General features: G+C 40.7%; 1 protein-coding gene across 1 annotated transcript in view; it reads left to right on the plus strand.

Moving 5' to 3' along the window:
* Positions 1–1,783: 1,783 nt before the first annotated feature.
* Positions 1,784–21,633, plus strand: part of LOC124288945 (prolow-density lipoprotein receptor-related protein 1-like) — a 43,459-nt gene continuing 23,609 nt past the window's right edge. Inside the window, exons 1-12 of the mRNA XM_046725535.1 lie at positions 1,784–1,910; positions 2,272–2,484; positions 4,236–4,398; positions 5,140–5,267; positions 5,501–5,666; positions 5,978–6,084; positions 8,877–9,014; positions 9,406–9,543; positions 11,721–11,858; positions 12,076–12,240; positions 12,563–12,650; positions 13,061–13,109. Coding sequence (XP_046581491.1) covers positions 1,847–1,910; positions 2,272–2,484; positions 4,236–4,398; positions 5,140–5,267; positions 5,501–5,666; positions 5,978–6,084; positions 8,877–9,014; positions 9,406–9,543; positions 11,721–11,858; positions 12,076–12,240; positions 12,563–12,650; positions 13,061–13,109 — 1,557 coding nt within the window. The 5' untranslated portion in view covers positions 1,784–1,846. The remainder of the gene's footprint in view (positions 1,911–2,271; positions 2,485–4,235; positions 4,399–5,139; positions 5,268–5,500; positions 5,667–5,977; positions 6,085–8,876; positions 9,015–9,405; positions 9,544–11,720; positions 11,859–12,075; positions 12,241–12,562; positions 12,651–13,060; positions 13,110–21,633) is intronic.

Raw genomic sequence — 21,633 nt, forward strand, 5'->3', positions numbered from 1 at the left:
GTTTATTTACTTTACAGGGTGAAACTGATTACACCCTGTTTGCTCATACTTATATAAACATTTTCAATACTGGTGTGTACGACAGTGATCATTTATTGATCAGGTTGTTAAAACCCCAAAACATATAACAATAAATCCTAAATGATGCCAAATATTATAACTAAATTAGAACACAATTAGCAAACTGTACTCTTAAACTGTCAAACACTCTTCTGCCGTGCCGGAAAGATATACCGAAGACAATGCCGAACAAATCTGTCCTCTAATTTATTACTGCCACCTTATTTATATACGTTAGTGTATTGCGGAGTGAGTGAGTGAGTTTACTTTTACGCCGCACTCAGCAATATTCCAGCTATATGGTGGCGGTCTGTAAATAATCGAGTCTGGACCAGACAATCCAGTGATCAACAGCATGAGCATCGATCTACTCAGTTGGGATACGGTGACGTGTCAACCAATGGTCAACCAAGTCAGCGAGCCTGACCACCCGATCCCCTTAGTCGCCCCTTACTCTTACGACAAGCATGGGTTACTGAAGATCAATTCTAACCCGGATCTTCACGGGTTAGTGTATTGAGGATGAAGAAACAGATATTATTGTTGATCTATGTGACAATTCATTCTCTGTTGGTGAAAGTAGACAACATCTGCGCTTCAACAGCTAGCCACACTAATACACCATCTCCGTCAACTGCGAGGTAGAATGAAGCATCCCACATCAGCAGGGCCCAGGGATCCCGGTATCGTTTGCAGCAGGGTTTGCATGTCGGGTTGGGGTGGGATTGGTTAGGATGGGGTGGGGTGTTCTTTTGAATTATAACTACATCAAGTAAGTCAGTTACAGTTACAGTTTTTCAGACACTCTGCTTGAATGTGAAAGGTACATCACCAGTCCTATATCCTTGACCTTGACGATACACACCCTTCCTCTGCCCCATTGTCCGTCTCACCAGCGTGAAAGATGGACTTTCAACATGGCTGTATTGCACAATTCTGTCACGCGGGAATGAGCGGATACAACCACTTGTAGAACGCGAGACATTATACAGATTTATGTATTTCTACATATTTCCTGTCATCGCCATGGGTAATATCTCCCGTAAACATAATAACACTGTCATGTATAAATATAAATGATTCAACACATGTATTTTATATACAGTATAAACCGAAACTAGCAATGACAATAAAATGTTACTTTGACTAAACTTGAATATATAACTGACCACACATTCTCCCACAAATACTGTGGTGGTACCAATCAACAAAATAAATCGAATCCCCGAGATAATATCATAACGGGTGTATTTCCCCAAATATAACAGGCAGGTGACTAGACAAATAATGGTGTACATGCAGGGTGAACAAACAAGATGGTGAGTACCTTGTGTGTTTGTGTGGTACTTAGTGTGTATCCCATTCAAAATTGCTTAATCACGTTTCACTCTAATACAGTGTAACCGAACCTTACTTTATAATATAGAACAAACTTTATGGATAACAACTTCTTTTATTCGTGAGTGCGACGTTTCGATACAGATTCTTGTACCGGTGTCAAGCATATTTTTGGACACCGGTACAAGAATCTGTATCGAAACGTCGCACTCACGAATAAAAGAAGTTGTTATCCATAAAGTTTATTCCATATTGTACTTCCCAACTTCTAAAATGCCACTCAAAGAAGCGAACCTAACGTAACGGAATATATTTTGCAACCATGTAACGCCAATACCCGCGTTATATTGCATGTGTAACAAGCTTCAGATATCCGGATTGATGAAGCTGCGAGTGTGACATCACGCCCTTCCGACCCGCGGTCCGTGTTGCCACATTGAGTTTGACCATGGCTCCGCGACAGTGGATGCAGTTTCTAGCGGTGCTGCTGCTACAGAGCGGCAACATCAGAGGTGAGTGCCCCTTGCCAAAACAGGTCATTCGTACGATACGTTAACAGCTTGGCTTAGTAAATACACTGCTTTGACTGAAGGAAGGTTGGCACTGGCGTAGAACTCAATTAACTCACTGGTCGAATAACATAAAAGATAAGATAAGTAGTTCCAAGATTAATGCACCAGTGTTTTTACGGTAATTTACGGAACACTTCGGATTATAGTCATTTATTCTTCGATTTGATGCTGGTTTTATAACAGAGGCGCACTTTGGTTACTATCATTTTGTTACTGCACGAAAATTTCGAAGCGTGTGTCATGTAGCTGTCGAATCATGCAGTAGGGCTACTATCAAATGTATTCGTATTTTCTTTAACAGCTGAATTACTAGTGCTCATCACCGACCACAACGGCGCCATCTACAAGATGGATGCAAATGGTCAGAACATCGTATTCCACGACCAAAAAGGAACGGAAGATATTGCCTATGATCCAGTTGAAGAACAAGTCTATTGGTCCAATCTTGACACCCATTCTGTTAGCAGAATTGACCTCGATGGTGGAAATTACGTGAAACTTTTCGACATCGAAAGTAAGAATAATTTTATTAATTTTATTACACATTCCATATACTTATTATACTGGACATTGTTAAACTGGGCATTGCCCTATGGCATACGTCCCTTCAACTCATCCGAAACCTGGGACTCCTGGTTGGCCCTGATTGTGTTTGTAGATTGTCGTGCACCATACCTTCCTGTGTGGTTTACACGTCTGAGACCTGCATCTCATCACGCTGACAGCCTTGAGTAAAGTTAGATCCTCGTTCACAGCGGTGTTAAACGAAACTCTCTCATTCATTATAGCGGATAAAATATATTTATTTCATGAGTCCAGTAGGCAATGCATTATCTCACTTTTAATACCAACGAATACAAACACATCCACGCATATTCTTAACTACCTGTATAAAATAACGAAGACAAGATTACAACCCTATTGTGGCGATATAGTTTTATGGCGTACAGTCAAACTTAAACCAGCTGTACCAGTGGTTAATAGTATGAGGATTAATTTGCACTAACAAGTCAGTATTGCAACAATGTGGTTGACATTTCACAACCGATGTACCCCTCTAAGTAGTTGAGAAAGTGGAAGGAGTGGACACGCCAGTACTTGATGGAGGAAGCTAGCGATGTCCGACTACTTATCGCTCATCACGTCTAATGCCTACAGCGACGTCAATCACTGCGCAGTCACCCCTAGGGACGAGGAGGTGGGGGTCAAGCATTTCATATGTGTTATTCATTGGATAATTGCATATATGCTATTTTTAGACAAACGATGGACATTGCCCTGCCTCCCTAAACAACTCATTGAGGGTAGGGCTCAGTTCGCGTGGGTCGGGAGTTACTTACCTATCATAATCATTCACCCACAGCTCCTGGTTAACTTCGAGTGTGGATAGGGTGGCGTTAAGGGGTTTCGGGACACCCCCCCTCCCCCCCCCCCTTCCTCCCATGGAAAATGACTAAGGTTTGAGGTTGATGTTATGCATTGGCGGAGCCAAGGGGGAGAGGTGGAGGGTATACTTGGTACAGCTGCATACCCCCGTGAGCTGTACATAACAGTATGTGCATATTGCATTTAATCCCACGTAAAACAGTAAAGCACAAGTGATTCTGGACATAGAAGTTAAAGTAGTTCCCCTTCAAATCCAAGCAAAGATTATCATGAACAAAAGCCACAGTTTATCTGAATGAGTAACACACATTTATAAGAGTCGATGTTATCAGTTCTCTTTGTTTGCGGCAAGTTCGTCTCTTTCCTTAGACACAGGAAGTAATGTCGATTGTTACTAAATCTACAGTGTACGTCAGTTTATATACATTCACACTGTGTACACCCGTGTTGTATATATCATTTAAAGTGTTAACCGCCAGGACATGACATGCCGCTTCAAGGGGAGTTTTGAAAATATCATATGTTACTTCTAAGGATTCGCCCAATGAATCGTCATTCGCTGGTTTTGTCCCAACACATGCCTGTACCATTATGCCTGTGAATGGCATTGTATAACTGACACTGAACACGTTAAGCCGCCCAGTCCAAGATGACATATTATACTTATCTCAAGTACTCATTAATGAGAAGATAATGGCTGTATAATTGTTTGTGTTCCATTTAACTAATATTTAATGCAGTATGTCTGGAACATTTGTAGAATTGGTTTAGGACACCCCTCGCCCCTTCTGCGAGAGCGCCAGGAACACTGATAGGTTCAAACAACAAAGGTTTAATATTAACATGTTGACTGGTGCATCTGTGTGTGTGTTTTTTCAGAATCTCAGGGACTTGTGTTGGATCCGACCTCAAGGATTCTTTTCTACAGCGACGATAGAACAGCGGTCATTGGGAAGTACCACCTGGAGACGAGGGTGAAAGATGTGATTGTTCGTTCAGACTTGACCAGACCACACGCCCTTGCAGCTGATGCACGTAGAAGGTATGGAGAAGAGCGTTTTGAGATGTGGAGATGTGTGTGTGTGTTTGTGTGTTGTGAGGGGAGTGTGATTGTGGTGTGTGTGTGGTGTAGTGAGTGTGTAGATGGGTGTATTGTGGGTGTGGGGTGATGGTGGTGTGTCTCAGTGTGTGAGGGGCTGAGTGTGGGTGTAGGATGTAGTGGTAGGGTCGGTGGGGTGTGTTTGTGGGAGGGAGGTGAGGGCGAGTATGTGAGGGGGTGTAGTGAGTGTGTGTGTGGGTGTAGTGTGGGTGTGGGGTAATGGTGGTGTGTCTCTGTGTGTGAAGGGGCTGAGTGTGGATGTAGGATGTAGTGTGTGTGTGTGTGTGTAGGGGGCTGATGAGGGCTGAATTTGGGTGTGGGATGTAGTGTGTGGGTGTGAGGGCGAGTGTGTGTGTGTAGTGGGGGTTGGGCGGTGTAGTGTGTGTATATATGTGTGTTTGTGTGTCTGTGTGGGGTGGGGGTGGGGGTGGTGGGTAGAGGTGGAGGGTACAGGTTCCGTTAGAATAATGTTGAGTGTGAATGTTTGGCATAATGATTTCCATGTAAGTTCGACCAAGAAGATATCATCACGGGCACACATGACCATGTTACCTCTAGTCTGTAGTGATCGAGTCATGAACGTTCAGTATTAGGTACTAGCCTTCTACGGCCACTGTAATCAATTTGTACGGAATGTTGAGACTGGGTATTCTGTGGCGTTGATGTTAATTATTATGTAAACAGGAAACTCTACTGGTCCGACATTGGCGACTCCCCCAAACTAGAGATGGCTGACTACGACGGAGACGACAGAGAAACCCTTGTACGCTCTAGCCTGATCTGGCCCACGTCGTTGGTGTTAGACAAAACCGGTAAACTGTCACAAAACTGTTCAGATGCCAGTGAAAGTGTCGTGAATATCACTGAAAGCTACGTTACCCCTTTCTCCTACGGATACATTCGGTTACAACATGTACATAGTTACATTCAATATGTTCATCGTTTGCAGCATTGTTTGTTTCTTTAATTGATTCGAACGTGCGGGAGTTTTATACATAACATCTTGTAAAGGATATTTTTTGTCTCAGTGAACTCTGTTATGCAGGTGACAATTTGTTCTGGGTTGATGAACACGGAAGCCTGAATGACGTGAAGGCACTAGACCTCTCAACAAGGACTTCAAGGTCCATACCCTACACGGGACGCCAACGTGAATTCTTTGATATTGATTTGTGCAACGACATTTTATACTTTATTGACCGGGAGAGCACGTAAGTGATGTTATGAATGATAATTGTATGTTTAAACATTCGTCGTGATTGCTCTACACCTACATTTGATCCATGAATCATAAACAGAAACAGCGGAGAGTCCTGTTGAAATGCTGATTCAAAAACTGTATTCTAAAGAACAGCCCAACAGAGCGTTTTAACATTTATAATGTGGTACTGTGCTTTATGTTTCGATTGTAGGAGTACAAATCTTTAAAAAATATTAAATGTCTTTCACAAGGGAAATGAATGAAATCTGATACAATATGCCGACATATCAACTTTTGTCTTGCAAATACATACTTTGTCAGGTCTGTCTATTTGTCGATGCCAATAACGGGTGGACGATTAATAACTACATCAATACCGAGAGGGATGTCCATATACAGACATATCCGGGTATTCAACCACCCACAAGGTGAGTACATCTGTGTGACCGGGTTATATGTCCATATACAGACATATCCGTGTGTTCAACCACCCACAAGGTGAGTACATCTGTGTGACAGGGTTCCATGTCCATATACAGACATATCCGGGGCTTCAACCACCCAAGTAGTAATACTATACATAATGGGGGTTCTATTACAGGTCCTCCTAGGGTGTTATTTTTGGCCCAGCGCCCAGTAAAAAAGATGATCCCCGAGCACGATCCTTTTGTAGCACCTTTTCGGCTCTTCGTTGCCAATATTCTGCCTTCTCGGACTCCAGTAGCTCAAGCAATTTCCTTCCTCGCGTTTGTGTAGACAGAGTAAAAATTTTGCGATTGGCTGCTATGTTCGGCATTTCTTAGAGAGGTTGGTCGGATCCTTCTTTGCCCAGCTTTTGGCATTTCTTCTGCCTTCATTGCCATTCGATGTGTGGAGTTGCCGGGAGAAATATGTCTTGATCCATGGCCACGAGGACTGGAAAAGGGGTTTCGTCGTCGTTTTGGGCTTTCGATGCTCGTAACGATTTCTGCTCGGTTTCGTTATCGATGTTTTGGATCATGCTGGCAATAGCTCCTGCACTCGTCTTTTGCACTGTGTGGAGAAGTGTCACATACATTTTGGTGGCTTCGGTATGCTCTTTGTAGGTGATGCGTAGTATCCAGAGGTGTAGTCCGACGACTTTTTGGGCGTGGCCGTGCTATCCCGTCGTACATTGGACGCTTCCCTTGTGCTGCACGATATCTTTGCGAGATAGATAGCCAAACATGTACAGGTCTTTGAGAAAGGCTGGAAGACAGAAGAGTGGTTGCAAGTGGGTTTCCTCGAAATTTCCAGTGAGATAGTCTAACGTCGAGATATCGGACACAAGGTTGTTGTCGTGCGTGTTTTCCAGTAGGAGGTGCTGTGCAATTGATTTGCTGCGCCGAATGCCCAGTTCTTGGAAAGTTGCTGCGATTTGTTTTGCCATAGTTGTTGTTGTCGGAGTGTATCCTGTATACTGTAGCAACTCCATATGTCTAATTGGAAGTTCAAGCAACCTTGGTGTCGGGTCGAACAAAATAGTTGCTGAAAAAATGGGTAGCCCTAGCGAAAATAAGATTCTTATAAATTTAAAAATTGATCCCTTGGAGGGGTACCTGGTCCCGTAGTCCCATTGTGTATACTACTTGTTACTGTATCCCCCTAGCCAAAGTATAATGGAATCATCTGACCTACTTATTTTCTTGGAAGTAGACAGTTACGCAACAGTTTGAAATGGCGGACGAGCCAGTGTTTACATTTTGCGTAAGGCTGAAATTCGAAGTGACAGTGGAAAATACTTGACTGACTGTCGAGCCTGAACCCTGCAGAATCGAAGAATAGATCCTTTTCTGATCGACCTATGATCTGTAACTTTTTAAAGACTGTTGATTTTTATGACCGGCGAGTGTCGATCACGATTTCACGTACGTACCTCCACCCCAGCATGCGCCGAAAGAGTGACAGTGCTGCTTTGTGTACATGCGACTAACTTGGGATTCCTTGGAACATTGTTCTCATCATTTGGGCCTGGATTGTGGCCAAGCTTTTCGAAGTGTACGAACACACAGCAGTGACAGCCTTGCGGGGAAGGTGGCAGAGTGCAGAATTGTCATGGTTCCATTTTTTACATTTTGAACAACGGGACATGATGGAGTATGAGTGGCAAATTTTTCGCCTGACCGTTATCTTGCGAATTTCCTATTCTAAACGGAAATAAATATACCATTTACCAGGTAGGTAAATGTTTACGAGCGTTTTGCCGCACAAATAGGGATAGATAGGGATGTATTTTTACAAGGTTTTCTGATTTATATGTTAGATATTGTTTGTTTATGTTTGGGGCTGTGTATTGTAATTGAGTTTGCATATTTTTATAATAGAAGGTAATAATTATGATAGTGAGGTTCCATAATAATTGTGGAGGAGAAATCGTATAATTGTATTTTTCGAGTTTAAATAAATGTTTCATCAGCATTTCCATCACGTCTGTTGTGCTGATATTAGTCATGTTGGTGGCCAAGCTGAAGTAGTGCGGCAGTGTTGTATACGTGCGCAGTGAAGCGCCGTGAAAGCAGACGCATTTTCAATCCAAATTGAATTTATGGATTGAGCAATCAAATTCGAGCATTTCACGTAGCCATGGTAGAATGGCAAATATACGCTTAGCTGAGCTTTGTTTTCAAGCCTCTGACTGTATGACACTAATATCACGGCATGTTAGCTTCATCTGGGTAGAATATCTCTGGTGTATCTCTGAAACCATCACCGTCTTGGTGGAGTCCACGGGCATGCTCCAATGAGATAAACCATGTTCAACATGAATAAATCTGGGATGTGAACACACGATCATATGATTCCGTAATACCCTGGGCACAGTTTCTCAAAACGATCGTAGCGCTACGACAGTTGTAAGTCTCTCTTAAAGTATGGGAGTTACGATCATCTTAGAGCTACGATCGCTTTGAGGAACGGGGCCCAGGCGACGCATGTGCACAGTGACGCCTTTCACGACAGGAACCATAATAACTTAACATAAACATCGTAACATTATGAAATCTACCATACCATGACTTCAGTAAATACTGGATTGTGATTGGTTACTTAATGACATTGAGCGGTATATATAATCAAGTGATATATGTCTTTGATTTTCTGTGCGCAATTATACATGGTGTACGGTAACGCATTATGTCTGTAATGAGATTCAAGGAACAGTAAGAATATTGTAGGCATAGCAGCTCCTTCACATATATTCCAGAATGCCCGCCTGGTAGCCATGGGAAGGAATGCCAGCTGCCATGTGGACACTGCCGTGATGATATGCCCTGTACACGTGATACCGGGTACTGCCCATCAGGATGCCGACCAGGGTGGATAGGGGACATGTGCACTGAGGGTAGGACGTTTTCCTGAAGATGGTCACCCTTGAATATATACTGTAAGATGCGGACCTTTCAGCAACCGCTATGACCTAACTTAGGGGATTACGGAAGCAAAACAAATTCTTTAGTGCTGGTAAATATCTGACTGTTATGTGTCAGATTCGGGAATAATCCGCATATATTATCAAGGAGATTTAACCTTGTTCTAACGAAACGTTTTGGTATGTTTTGTATAAATGTAAAAGTCAATTTGAAGTGTCTATGCAACATATTCTGACATGTACTGATTTTATCCTCTTGACGGTGTGTGGTATGTGCATGTCCTCTCTACCAGCAAGACACGAGATATAGCCGACAGTAATGGTAGAAACGTTCAAGGTACTTAATTTATGTCTTATGTTTCAGAGTGTACGGACGGTTATTTTGGCGTCAACTGCAAGGAGTCATGTGGCCATTGCAAAGGAGAAGCTGCATGTGACAAATCGAATGGACAATGTGCCTCAGGATGTGAAAGTGGCTGGGTTGGATATAACTGTATTCAAGGTTAGATTTTATACTCGGTGTCATTAATGAAGGGTCAAGCTATTGTTAACACTATTTCATAAAGGTTGTAAAATCTTCGTTATTGTTTGAAATACATACAACTGAATGTTTTACAAACTTTTTAACAGTATGGAAAAACACACCAGGCCGTTGAAATGTCATTATTACGTTCTTTAATGTCCGATACATTCTGTTACAAATGGCACATTCTTTTTCAAATTGTTAATATGTAAATCCCCCTGCCACTTAATGTCAATGATTCGCACGTGCAAGTCGCTCTATCCATGGAGAGTTAAGGACAATACACATGCATTGATGCTTTTTCACTGTCGTTCACTGTTCAGTTACCTGTATGAAATAGCAGCTTAAAATGAGACGTTTTTGACACTTGCTGAAACGGGGGTCAAGCTATAGGCCTTTTGGAATCTGGTCAAACTAGCGGCAGGTTGCTGAGAGTGCTATTGGTAGACTGAGATTTCAAGCCAATGGGCCCGTGGAATATGCACGTCGACCAGGTGGCCACACAGTCACAGCAGTCCGAGATGATAGTCACGGAATTCCTTAGGCAGCAGGGTGCAGAGAGGATGGAATGGCCAGCATGCTCGCTAGACCTCAACCCAATTGAACATGCCTGGGATGAACTCGGTCGACTTGTGTACACGCGGTGGCTCTCACTTAGCCAGATTCTGATTAATATTCTTTTGTTGTTAAATTAATTTATTTGAAATGTTATTTCTTTTGCTTTAGTATTACAAACACACGCATACATCTTCAGTCGTGTCGCATTGCAGATACAGACTATAGCCCTTGAACAAAGGCTCACGTTTCAGTGGCTCTTGCTAATTACATGGCTCGCATCTCTCACTTAGCCATAGTGCAATAATGTTGTCTTAACAAGACTGTTTTGGATAGACTCTGCCTAATTGAGAGTGAACTGTACACACGTCACCCAGCACTAGTGGATCTCCCAGGTCTTCGCAGAGCTCTAGTAGAGGAATGGAATGCGATTCCGCAAGCTTCTTTATGAACTTGATAAGGAGCATCAGGTTGAACTTTGTGCAGTATGCTGACACTCTTAGTTCTGTCACTTCTGAGAAACTTTTCTTTACATGTGCTATATAGAATGTAGCGCTTTATCAGTGAGGCCTAGTATATATTATATGTTTTCAGTGGGTTGGATTTGTCTGGAATGAGGTGGAATGGGTTTGCAGCCTGCCTGCCCTACATGAAATGCTTGTAGCTGTGTCTACTGACAAGGCCTCAAATAGCATGACCATAATGTCAGTGTGTTCATGAAACATCTTGGTAGAAGTGGCAGATAGGCCACATCCACTGACAGAATGTTCAATGAGGAAGAAATCTGCCTAAACCATTCATCAGTTTGGCATTGCACTAAAACCAGCAGATATGTTTAGTGTTGATTTGTATTGGAAAAAGAAAGGTATATTGCTAGGTCTTGCAAATATGCAACTAAATCTAAATGTCTCAGTGATAAAAAATAATCTTTCATGCAATCAAGGAAGGACTTTCCATACATTCTCAGAAAGTACTTCAGACAAGTGTGTATTTTCAAGCCTCAAAGTATTTTCTTGACGTTTTAACATCTCAAGACACTTTCATTTCTGTCAAAACATTTGGTTTTCAGCTTTGTACCCGACTATATATCCCTCTCATCACACTTCAGGAAAGTGTGCCCCATCGAGAGTTGTTTTACAAAATGTGGTGACCATAGAAACAGTTCTGTCGTCAGAAGTTTAGAACAATGTGTCAAAAATGAAAAGAAATGAAGTTTACTTGGATTATAATGTATGAAATGCTTTATATCTCTTTTACAACCCCTGAGAGAAGACATATGCACAAGAAATACGCATCCAACGAGCACCAACGCTGCTTTTCTCATCTTGCTGACTTGTTTTTTAATGTATATTGACTGACTGGCAAAGACGTCGAACTTAATCCGGAAAAAAGATAATCTGATCTCGTTCACTAACCATCAAGTACTGACAAGTTGGTGAGGGCAAATTACTAACTTTCATGTCATTTAAGACGATTTGTTGATTTCGAATGTATATTTATTTGCTGTGTTATCGGTACGATATTGCAGCAATGGGACTATAAATGTAAGGAAATATGCATCATGGGATGAACACAGTATTGTAATGACTGCAATATTTCAGAGTGCACGGAAGGTTATTTTGGAGTCAACTGCACAGACTCGTGTGGACACTGTCTGGGTAGAGTTGCGTGCGACAAAGCAGATGGGCGGTGTATTTCAGGATGTGATGAAGGCTGGTTTGGATTCACCTGTACTAAAGGTAAGAACTCGATATAATTCTGTACGTTTCCGGTTTCAACGGAAATGATCTTTAAATCTGTGGAAAAGTAAATACGCATTTCCTTCATGTGTAAGTTTGGCAGGTTAAATATAGCATGGCCTTTTCGAAACAAACACAAACATTTAAGGTCAAATCAAATGTTTTATACCCAGCTATTCTGTTATTTGTTATGTTAGAGAATCAGTGTATTCTTCAGAGTGCATCGATGGCTATTTTGGTGTAAACTGCAATCAGTCCTGTGGCCAATGTAAGGGTGGAACTCCGTGTGACAGAGAAGATGGGAGATGTCTCTTTGGGTGTGAAACTGGTTGGATTGGGTACAACTGTACTCAGGTCACTCTTCGATCAGGGACCCATCAAGGTGACTTGTGTGCGATATCCATGTAGGCGATCTAATCATGTCACTTTATTTGGTTCGTGTATTTTCTGGGCCCTGGTTGATATTTATTTCGGCAACCAGGTTTTGGAGGTTTCGCTATGTACACGAAGGACCAAATTCATTAGTCAAAATCAATAAGTTTAATCATAAACTGACTGTACTAACTCCACAGATAAATGGTGATGCTTTTCAGTCAAATGTGTGTGACTTCGATGCACTAAATGTTTATCAAATCAAACAATTATATGTCTGTGATTGGATACATTTGGGGATGTCTTATTTGATATTCTCATTTGTACGTCAGAAGTCAACCTCGTCCCCGTCGTGGTTGGTGTTTGTGTTGCTGCTGCTGTCCTGCTTGCAGTCCTGGCACTGGGTATCTACATCTGCAGGTGAATATAGAAACCCCTACTAAAACACAGTCCTTACAAGCTTTCAACAATAACATAAAAATGTGTTAATTACTAGTAATTACTAGTACTTACATCTCGGTGAGAAACTAGTGCGTTAGTAGGAGAGCAATCTATTCATAAGTTACAAGATGTTTGGAATGTAAAAGGTTAATATAAAGTTGTAAGCTTTTAATTGTACTCAATAGTGTCTACGGTAGTTTGACATTCTTTCATGCCCTTTCAAAACCCTAATCAGCGCGTTGTTATTGTTTATAATTACATTTTGTTTCCATTCATTTCACTCAATAAAAATATATGGTGTTGGGGGTCAATGCCCCGATGTTATATTTTAGACTTACGTAAGTAATATCAATAAATAAGTATGTTTTGTTTCTTTTTTCTTTATGAAGAAAATCATCACCACCCAGTCAAGGACAAGATACTGTAGTCTACCTCGCCGTCAAGGACTGCTAGCGGAGAAAATCTGTGGAAGCTGGAACGAACCACGGTTACATATCTATTCTTAGAGAAAAAACAACACATATTGATTTGGGTATTTTAGAACATTGACATTAACTATGTGGACAGGCCACGTTTATGAGTATGTCTGTGAACTAATAAGTTACAGCGCCTAGATGGATATATAGAGGATATGTGAGTGCCCATGTCTTACTATGTTTAGGAGTGCCTAAATGTTGGTATTTCCCGAGCGAGTGCGAGGGATATGCCGATATTTAGGCACGAGTGCCGTAAACATTGTATGCTATGGGCACGAATATAATATTCTTTTTTTATTACCGAAGTCGTCAAATTGAGGAAAATAAACCCAAATCTACTTTCAAACACAGGCTGGCTACCCGCCGTCGCCGCATGTAGAACGCAACGTCGTAGAAAAAAACGTGACGTCATAGCATTGTTCATGACGTCACGTCACCATGACAAAGTGATATTTTGCCCTAGGGCATCGTATGAAAAATATGAACCCCGATACGTTCGCCCTCGTGGGTAATAAGTAGAGAATACTACACCACTGACTGACTGAGTTTGGTTTTACGCCACTTTTAGCACTAGTCCAGCAACATCACGGCGGGGAACACCAGAAATAGGCTTCACACATTGTACCCATGTGGGGATTCGAACCCGGGTCTTCGGCGTGACGAGCCAACGCTTTAACCACTAGGCTACCCCACCGCCCCGAATACTACACGAGGTCTAATTACATACGAATTATACGAAACGGGTGTCCTTCCTATGGTATCTGACCGAGCGAAAGTTTACATTCCCACAATGCATTTAAGTTGTAGAATGAATGAATTCACGTGTTTGTTAAGAATGAAAAAATAGTTACGTCGGAATGTGACCTAATGGAGAGGTCATCGGTTATCCAATCAAATCGTTATAATCTCAGGTCAAGTCGTTACGACACAGGCCAACGCGATACGACACTCGTGTGACGTACGAGATTAGTATGCAACAACGTGGGTAATAAATGCTGTTATTACCTACGAGGGCGAACATATCGGGGTTCATATTTTTTATACGATGACCTAGGGCATAATATCACTTTGTCATGGTGACGTGACGTCATGAACAATGCTATGACGTCACGTTTTTCTGTGACGTTGCGTCCTACATGCGACGACGGCGGGTAGCCAGCCTGTGTTTGACAGTAGATTTGGGTTTATTTTCCTCAAACAGAATATTATATTCGTGCCCAAACCATACTATGTTTACGACACTCGTGCATAAATATCGGTATATCCCTCGCTCTCGCTCGGGAAATACCAAAATTAAGGAACTCGTGTCGTAAACATAGTATGACATGGGCATTCATATAATATCCTCTATTTATTGCTCACCCGTGGAAGACACTGCAGTGTAATATTTTTACGGCAATATTACACTAGTGTAATACCGTTAGACGTATGACGTCATAATGGTTACAGTTATGACGTCACAATGCTAATACCTCTGTCACAATGGTGTTAGACCTTGCTCGACTCGTAGAAAGCTGAGAGTCATCACACTTCGTAGGCAGTTTCTATCAGTTTATGTTGGAGAGTAATAAACAGAACACTAAACTCGCTTCCGTGAAATACCATTTTCATTAACTCTTTTAAAGAAAATGGTATTACACGGAAGGTCGTTTAGTATCCTCTATTAATAACATCTATCCTTAGAAGGTCTATCCAGCAGTAATTTCCTTTTGTTTGTACATTATATTTGAAATAAAAGATTTCATAATAACACAGAAACAGTTTTGATTTCCACATCGACAATAGTCTTGTGTTCGTTTCTAAGTTTAGACGCTGCAGTTTCTGCCGTGTGTGACAATGAAATGTAATATTTGGGTAGTTATTTATCACTATTTTTCATCTCCGAGCGTAGTGGAGTTCTCGTAGTGCATGTTAGTCAATGGCCGATGGTAAAGTGATGACACACGACATTGGCCAGATGACATGTCAGTAGCTGGTTATCTATAGATTTACCCTTCATAGCGTGTAAAGTGCATGACTTTCATTGGTGAATGACATATCGAGGGGTTAGAGCCAGAACCACTTATAACCACACAGGCGCATTTCGAGAAACAGCACTCAAATGTTTGGAAAGTTATAAAAAAAAACAATAATCAATTCTTGTTTACTGTTTTGTGACTAGGTGACAGAGTATGCTGGTGCATTCATGTTACTATACAACCATAAATATAATCAGCCTAATTAGATAGGTATGACGAAAATAAACTTTAGCTTGTTCTGGCGTAAATGTAAAACACTCTGGGCTCTGTAAACATGAGAGCGAGAATCAGTTAAATTAGAAACACAGTGTATGGCAGTTAAGAATATGTTGAAAATATGTCTGTCCCCGAGTCAAGAATCCGGTTATCTTTAAACAGGGGAATTTGGCATAGTTTGCGGATACGATTTTATCTGTGTCGCAGTTTCCACTAACTCGGGGAGCATTATCTTTGCCCAAACAATTGTATCAATGCGGAAGCCAACTAAAAGCAATGACACCTGATCTCAAGATCACCCATATCATCACAGCCAGCCAACCACTGTTTCCTCTAAGCCCTGTAACCATATCCTGAGGTAAAGCTGCTTTAGGCAGTATCCCACACTCTCAGCTGGTGGCTGGAACCATTAACCAGCAGTAACTGCCTTTCTGTTATTGAATGCATTTTACTTATAGCTCGCCTTAAATTGTGCTTGTGAGATTTTATCTTCACATGTTGTTATCACTGAAGACATCAGTAATTGCTTAAACCACCTTCAAGACTTTCTTTTAGACTTTTCTGTTAGATGACAACAGCGTCTCAATACTTTCAACATAGTTCCACAATGCATCATTACCGTGTACTTCTTTATTGAAGAATAAAACCAATTACTATAAGACATTGTAAGTGTTTCAGTATTTTTAACTATTTCAATATTATATTACATGTAAACAGAAATTCATAAACAGTATAGTTTCAAATTACTGAATAGAAGAAAATCAAGCACAGTCACACACATACACATAATACGCAACCACAGATAAGCCCATTGCATATTAAGTCAAATTAGGGATAAATGTAACGATCTGAGTAATAATTTAAGCCGCTTGGTATATAGAGTATCTTACCCGAGTGTCTTTTGATATCAAATATATCACCACGAGTTGATAAAGTAACAAATGTCCGAGGCCTCCCGATATTTTTACTTTGATCAACGAATGTTGATATATTTGATATCAGAAGACACGAGGGATTGATTCTATTTATCATAAAAATCACTCTTCCTTAGCTTTCAATGAAAAATGTACTTCTCTGAACACAGTACTGCCATTGAACTCGCAGTGCAGCAATGACATAGCAATGTGACGTCATCAAGGTCATGACGTCATAGCATTGTCAGGGCATTGTGCAAAATTTACTCTCAAAACGATATGTCCTAGGAGATATCGTCTGATCTCACACAAGCAATGTCTCCTGTGGAACACAGTTTTGGATGATAAAACTTAATAGAACTATGACACTAGACTATGACATAGATGAAGGCTAAAGACTTTTGATACTAAAAATTAAGTCTGTTATAAGTGAATCAAGATTACATCACACAGATTAGATAGAACACTGAATAATCACATTAGTAGTCTCTCGTACAGACCCTGAAGCAAATATATCCAAGAAAGCCCACACAAGTCTAGAAAATGTGGCAAGTCTAGATTTCCTCAGCTTCAGGGTCTGTACTAAACTGAAAAATGAAGAAGTCTCAGGGCTCCTTTTCATTATATATATATTTTTTACTATGAACTTTTTTCAGTAAAATATGTTCATTTCAGAGACTAGTTGTTAGTCTATCACATTAGGTATTTGATGACATAGATATGTCATGTTAGATATGTGACATGTTAGATATAATAATGAGTAGTATTTCCTTTCGTTAATGATTTGCTGACGTCTCAAAATGTAAATGTCATTTTTTTAATTGAGAATTGATATTGATATCCACCTCTTAACACTATTTCATACTCTTTAAACTTGTTAAATAACTTATAGGAAAAGGTTTACGTAACTTTGTGGTCTGGTGGAAAAAAGTGATTTGTGTGAAATATGTGTGCAAGTTAAATTTGCAAAATGAGGAAATATATAGCAGAACACTTTACAGTAAATGAGGAGTCAGGAAATAATACAACATAACATTTTCTTGGAAACATGGCATGCCATTTGAATGAAAGTGACTAAGAAATATATAAAACCAGACTATGACACTATGATTATTACACTATCCTCACCCATGTCCACGATATAACATACACCATGTAATAGCACAAAGCAACGACTGTTGTTTCAGTGTCGTAGCTTTAGTGTGTATCGGTGTCTGTATCCTGCTCCAAGGCGTCAGGAAGGGGGAGGCATTCTACTTTGTCAGCATCTGTCCGGAGTTCTTTGTAATAGTTGTGATACTCTCTGGGTATAATACCCGACCGACAGAGTGACATGAGATCTTTTTTCTTGGCTGTGGAAATTGCTTGTTTTCCCGAGTACCTTCGGGTCAGAGGTCCACAGATACTCTGAGGTCTTCCCCGGTGGTTGCCTGTAGACACTTTCAGTTCTCTGAATGGCTCATTGCTGTGCTCAGTCTTGAAGAAGATGTTTTCTGGGTTGCCCTTAATGTAGCGCATCCAGCACATTGACAACCAGTTCACACGACCACCATCTGTAGGTGCAGCTGTCTGTTCAGGTATATATATGTATATATAGGCGCATCACTCTGTTCTGGTATATATATATATATATATATATAGGCGCATCACTCTGTTCTGGTATATATATATATATAGGCGCATCACTCTGTTCTGGTATATATATATATATATATATATATAGGCGCATCACTCTGTTCGGGTATATATATATATATATATATATATATAGGCGCATCACTCTGTTCTGGTATATATATATATATAGGGCACATCACTCTGTTCAGGTATATATATATATATATATATATAGGCGCATCACTCTATTCTGGTTTGTCTATAGGCCCATAAGTCTGTACTGGTATGTCTATAGGCGCATCACTCTGTTCTGGTATGTCTATAGGCGCATCACTCTGTTCTGGTATATCTATAGGTGCATCACCCTGTACTTGTATGTCTATATGCGCATCACTCTGTTCTGGTACGTCTATAGGCGCATCAGACTGTACTTGTATGTCTATAGGCGCATCACTCTGTTCTGGTATGTCTATAGGCGCCTCAGACTGCACTTGTATGTCTATAGGTGCATCATTCTGTGCTGTTATGTCTATAGGTGCATCACCCTGTACTTGTATGTCTATAGGCGCATCACTCTGTTCTGGTACGTCTACAGGCGCATCAGACTGTACTTGTATGTCTATAGGCGCATCAGTCTGTTCTGGTATGTCTATAGGCGCATCATTCTGTTCTGGTATGTCTATAGGCGCATCAGACTGCATTTGTATGTCTATAGGCGCATCAGTCTGTTCTGGTATGTCTATAGGCGCATCAGTTCTCTGTTCTGGTATGTCTATAGGCGCATCAGTCTGTTCTGGTATGTCTATAGGCGCATCAGTCTGTTCTGGTATGTCTATAGGCGCATCAGTCTGTTCTATGTCTATAGGCGCATCAGTCTGTTCTGGTATGTCTATAGGCGCATCAGTCTGTTCTGGTATGTCTATAGGTGCATCAGTCTGTTCTGGTATGTCTATAGGCGCATCAGTCTGTTCTGGTATGTCTATAGGCGCATCTGGTATGTCTGTTCTGTTCTGGTATGTCTATAGGCGCATCAGTCTGTTCTGGTACGTCTATAGGCGCATCACTCTGTACTGGTATGTCTATAGGCGCATCATTCTGTTCTGGTATGTCTATAGGCGCATCAGTCTGTTCTGGTATGTCTATAGGCGCATCAGTCTGTTCTGGTATGTCTATAGGCGCATCAGTCTGTTCTGGTATGTCTATAGGCGCATCAGTCTGTTCTGGTATGTCTATAGGCGAATCAGACTGTAATTGTATGTCTATAGGCGCATCATTCTGTTCTGGTATGTCTATAGGCGCATCAGACTGCATTTGTATGTCTATAGGCGCAGCAGATTGCAATTGTATGTCTATAGGCGCATCAGACTGTAATTGTATGTCTATAGGCGCATCAGACTGCATTTGTATGTCTATAGGCGCATCAGACTGCACTTGTATGTCTATATGTGCATCACTCTTTACTATTGTGTCTGTAGTATCATTACTCTGTACAAGTATGTTTGCAGGCGCATCACTCTGTACTGGTATGTCTGCAGGCGCATCACTCTGTACTGGTATGTCTGCAGGCGCATCACTCTGTACTGGTATGTCTGCAGGCGCATCACTCTGTACAGGTATTGCACACTGCTGTGGTAAACATCTGGGCGTAGTATCCATCAGCTGTATTGATACAAACTGGGTTTGATTATCCTCAGTGGTATGATCTGGTGCTGGTATATCCACTGACTCATCCTCTTCATCATTTGCGTCATACTGTATTGGCATATCCGATAGTTTATCAGATTGTGCTGGGCATCCAGCCACTCCCCACATGGGTTTGGTTCATGTTGAATATAATCAGAATTGACAGACATATTAGTGGCAAGTGACCAACTTGTGGCTGTGGCAAAGTCAGATTGTAATAATTCATCTTCATCTGCGTCGGACCATAATTCAGACATCTTGCATAGACCTAAAACCAGAGTACTAAACTAAGGGACTGGCTAATATCACACACTGAATTTGATAACACTAACACTCAATAATCAAAGCAATTTAGTTTCAATTTTAATTAGTGCTGGCAAATAAATTTTATACAGACAGCAAATCTCGTAAGTGAAATACAAGTATATTACCACACTCATGTGTGTTATATTTAACAAGTACTTATTTTCTATTTACAGATATGACTTACCTGTAATGTCTTAGTGGGATTTCCGTACTGTAAATGTTCCTAATATAAACGCACACTTTAGAAAATAGCTCTTCTCCTAAGGTTCAAAATAAACTAACCTTGGTTAGTGTGAAACAAACCCTGTAAACAGCTGGGAGAGGCACGCTTATATATGGTCACAACAGAATAACAGTAATTAAGACCATCTGATCCGGAGAGAGGTCCTTATCAGCTGTAAGTCTAAAGAGCCAGAACATTCCTTCAGCATATCAGTTGTTTTAACCGGTAAGGGAAATTCTTGATGGACACCACACACAGTCTGCCAGAGGCGACTGTTGCCAGTTATGGGTTTATGGCATGAGAATATCAAGCGTGGCTACAGCAGTTGAGCAGGACTGAACGGTGTATATTAACATAGCATAACCTGGTCTATACCAAAAGGAGAGATAATTGATAAGTTGTTTGAACTCTAATGCATAACCACCTAATTAAGCCCCTGATTGCTATGGGCTTTTTTATGAGTAACATATCAGTATGTGAGTGCATTAATACCCTTACCTAAATTTGACGGAATTATTTACTTAAGGTGTTCTGGCACTAACCCCTCGATATATCCTTAACAATTTTGTCCAGTATATATATCCCATCCTCAGGAGAACAGACATATTGCTGATACCTATATGTATTGCAGTCTCCTTTTAGTCAAATGGCTTCATGTGATGCTAACTGAAGGGAAACAGAAAGTCTCTTATGGTTTGTGTTACGTATTTTAAAAATCAAACAACTGTTGTAAACTTTGATTCTGTCTATTCAATCACGACACATTCCAGTTTGTTAAATGTAATCTTATCATTGGTACAAGGTACGATGAGGACTGGTTTTAGACAAGATGTTGCAACAATTTGGCCCGTACCATGTTTGAAATACTGCAATTTTCATGCCCAAAAACGTGTATTACTGGATGATAAGACGGCATAAATATCAATCATATAAATCAATTATACAAAATGGTTTTTTTTAATTCTTAGAGGTTTTTAATCAAATTTAACATTATAAAATATAATTATATCGAAGCATTCTTTGAGTGCTGACTAAGCGCCAGCCCATTCAATAGTTTGGATAAAATATCACTATTTTAACATGGTTTCATTTGAAAAAGAAGATAAACTGAGGGGCTGCTAATGTTTTATAGGGAGTCGGGCAGTGACATTTGGGTGGGAGCTGACAGAGAAGAGCATGACATGTGACAGCGATGGGTTATGATTATTTTGTCGCATCTAGGTTGGAAGGAGGAGTATAACAGCATGCCACAGTGCATTTGTTCACAAACCTTTGAAATTTGAAAGTTTAATCAACTTTGCATTACTGGGGAAAAGATAAAGAACACTAAAAGGTCAAAGCATGGATTTGAACTACTCTGGTATGTCAACAAGACTATTAATGAGTTTGTATTCAGTGAAGTATTCAATGATATTTGTGTTACAGTTTTCATGTGCTGTTTACCCTATGCAGTTAGCATGAAGATGAACGTACAGCACAGAACATTAACAGTCCCCAAGTATGGCGAAG

Source organism: Haliotis rubra, unplaced genomic scaffold, assembly GCF_003918875.1.
Source record: "Haliotis rubra isolate DU_JTF1 unplaced genomic scaffold, ASM391887v1 Scf43, whole genome shotgun sequence".
NCBI classification, from domain to species: domain Eukaryota; kingdom Metazoa; phylum Mollusca; class Gastropoda; order Lepetellida; family Haliotidae; genus Haliotis; species Haliotis rubra.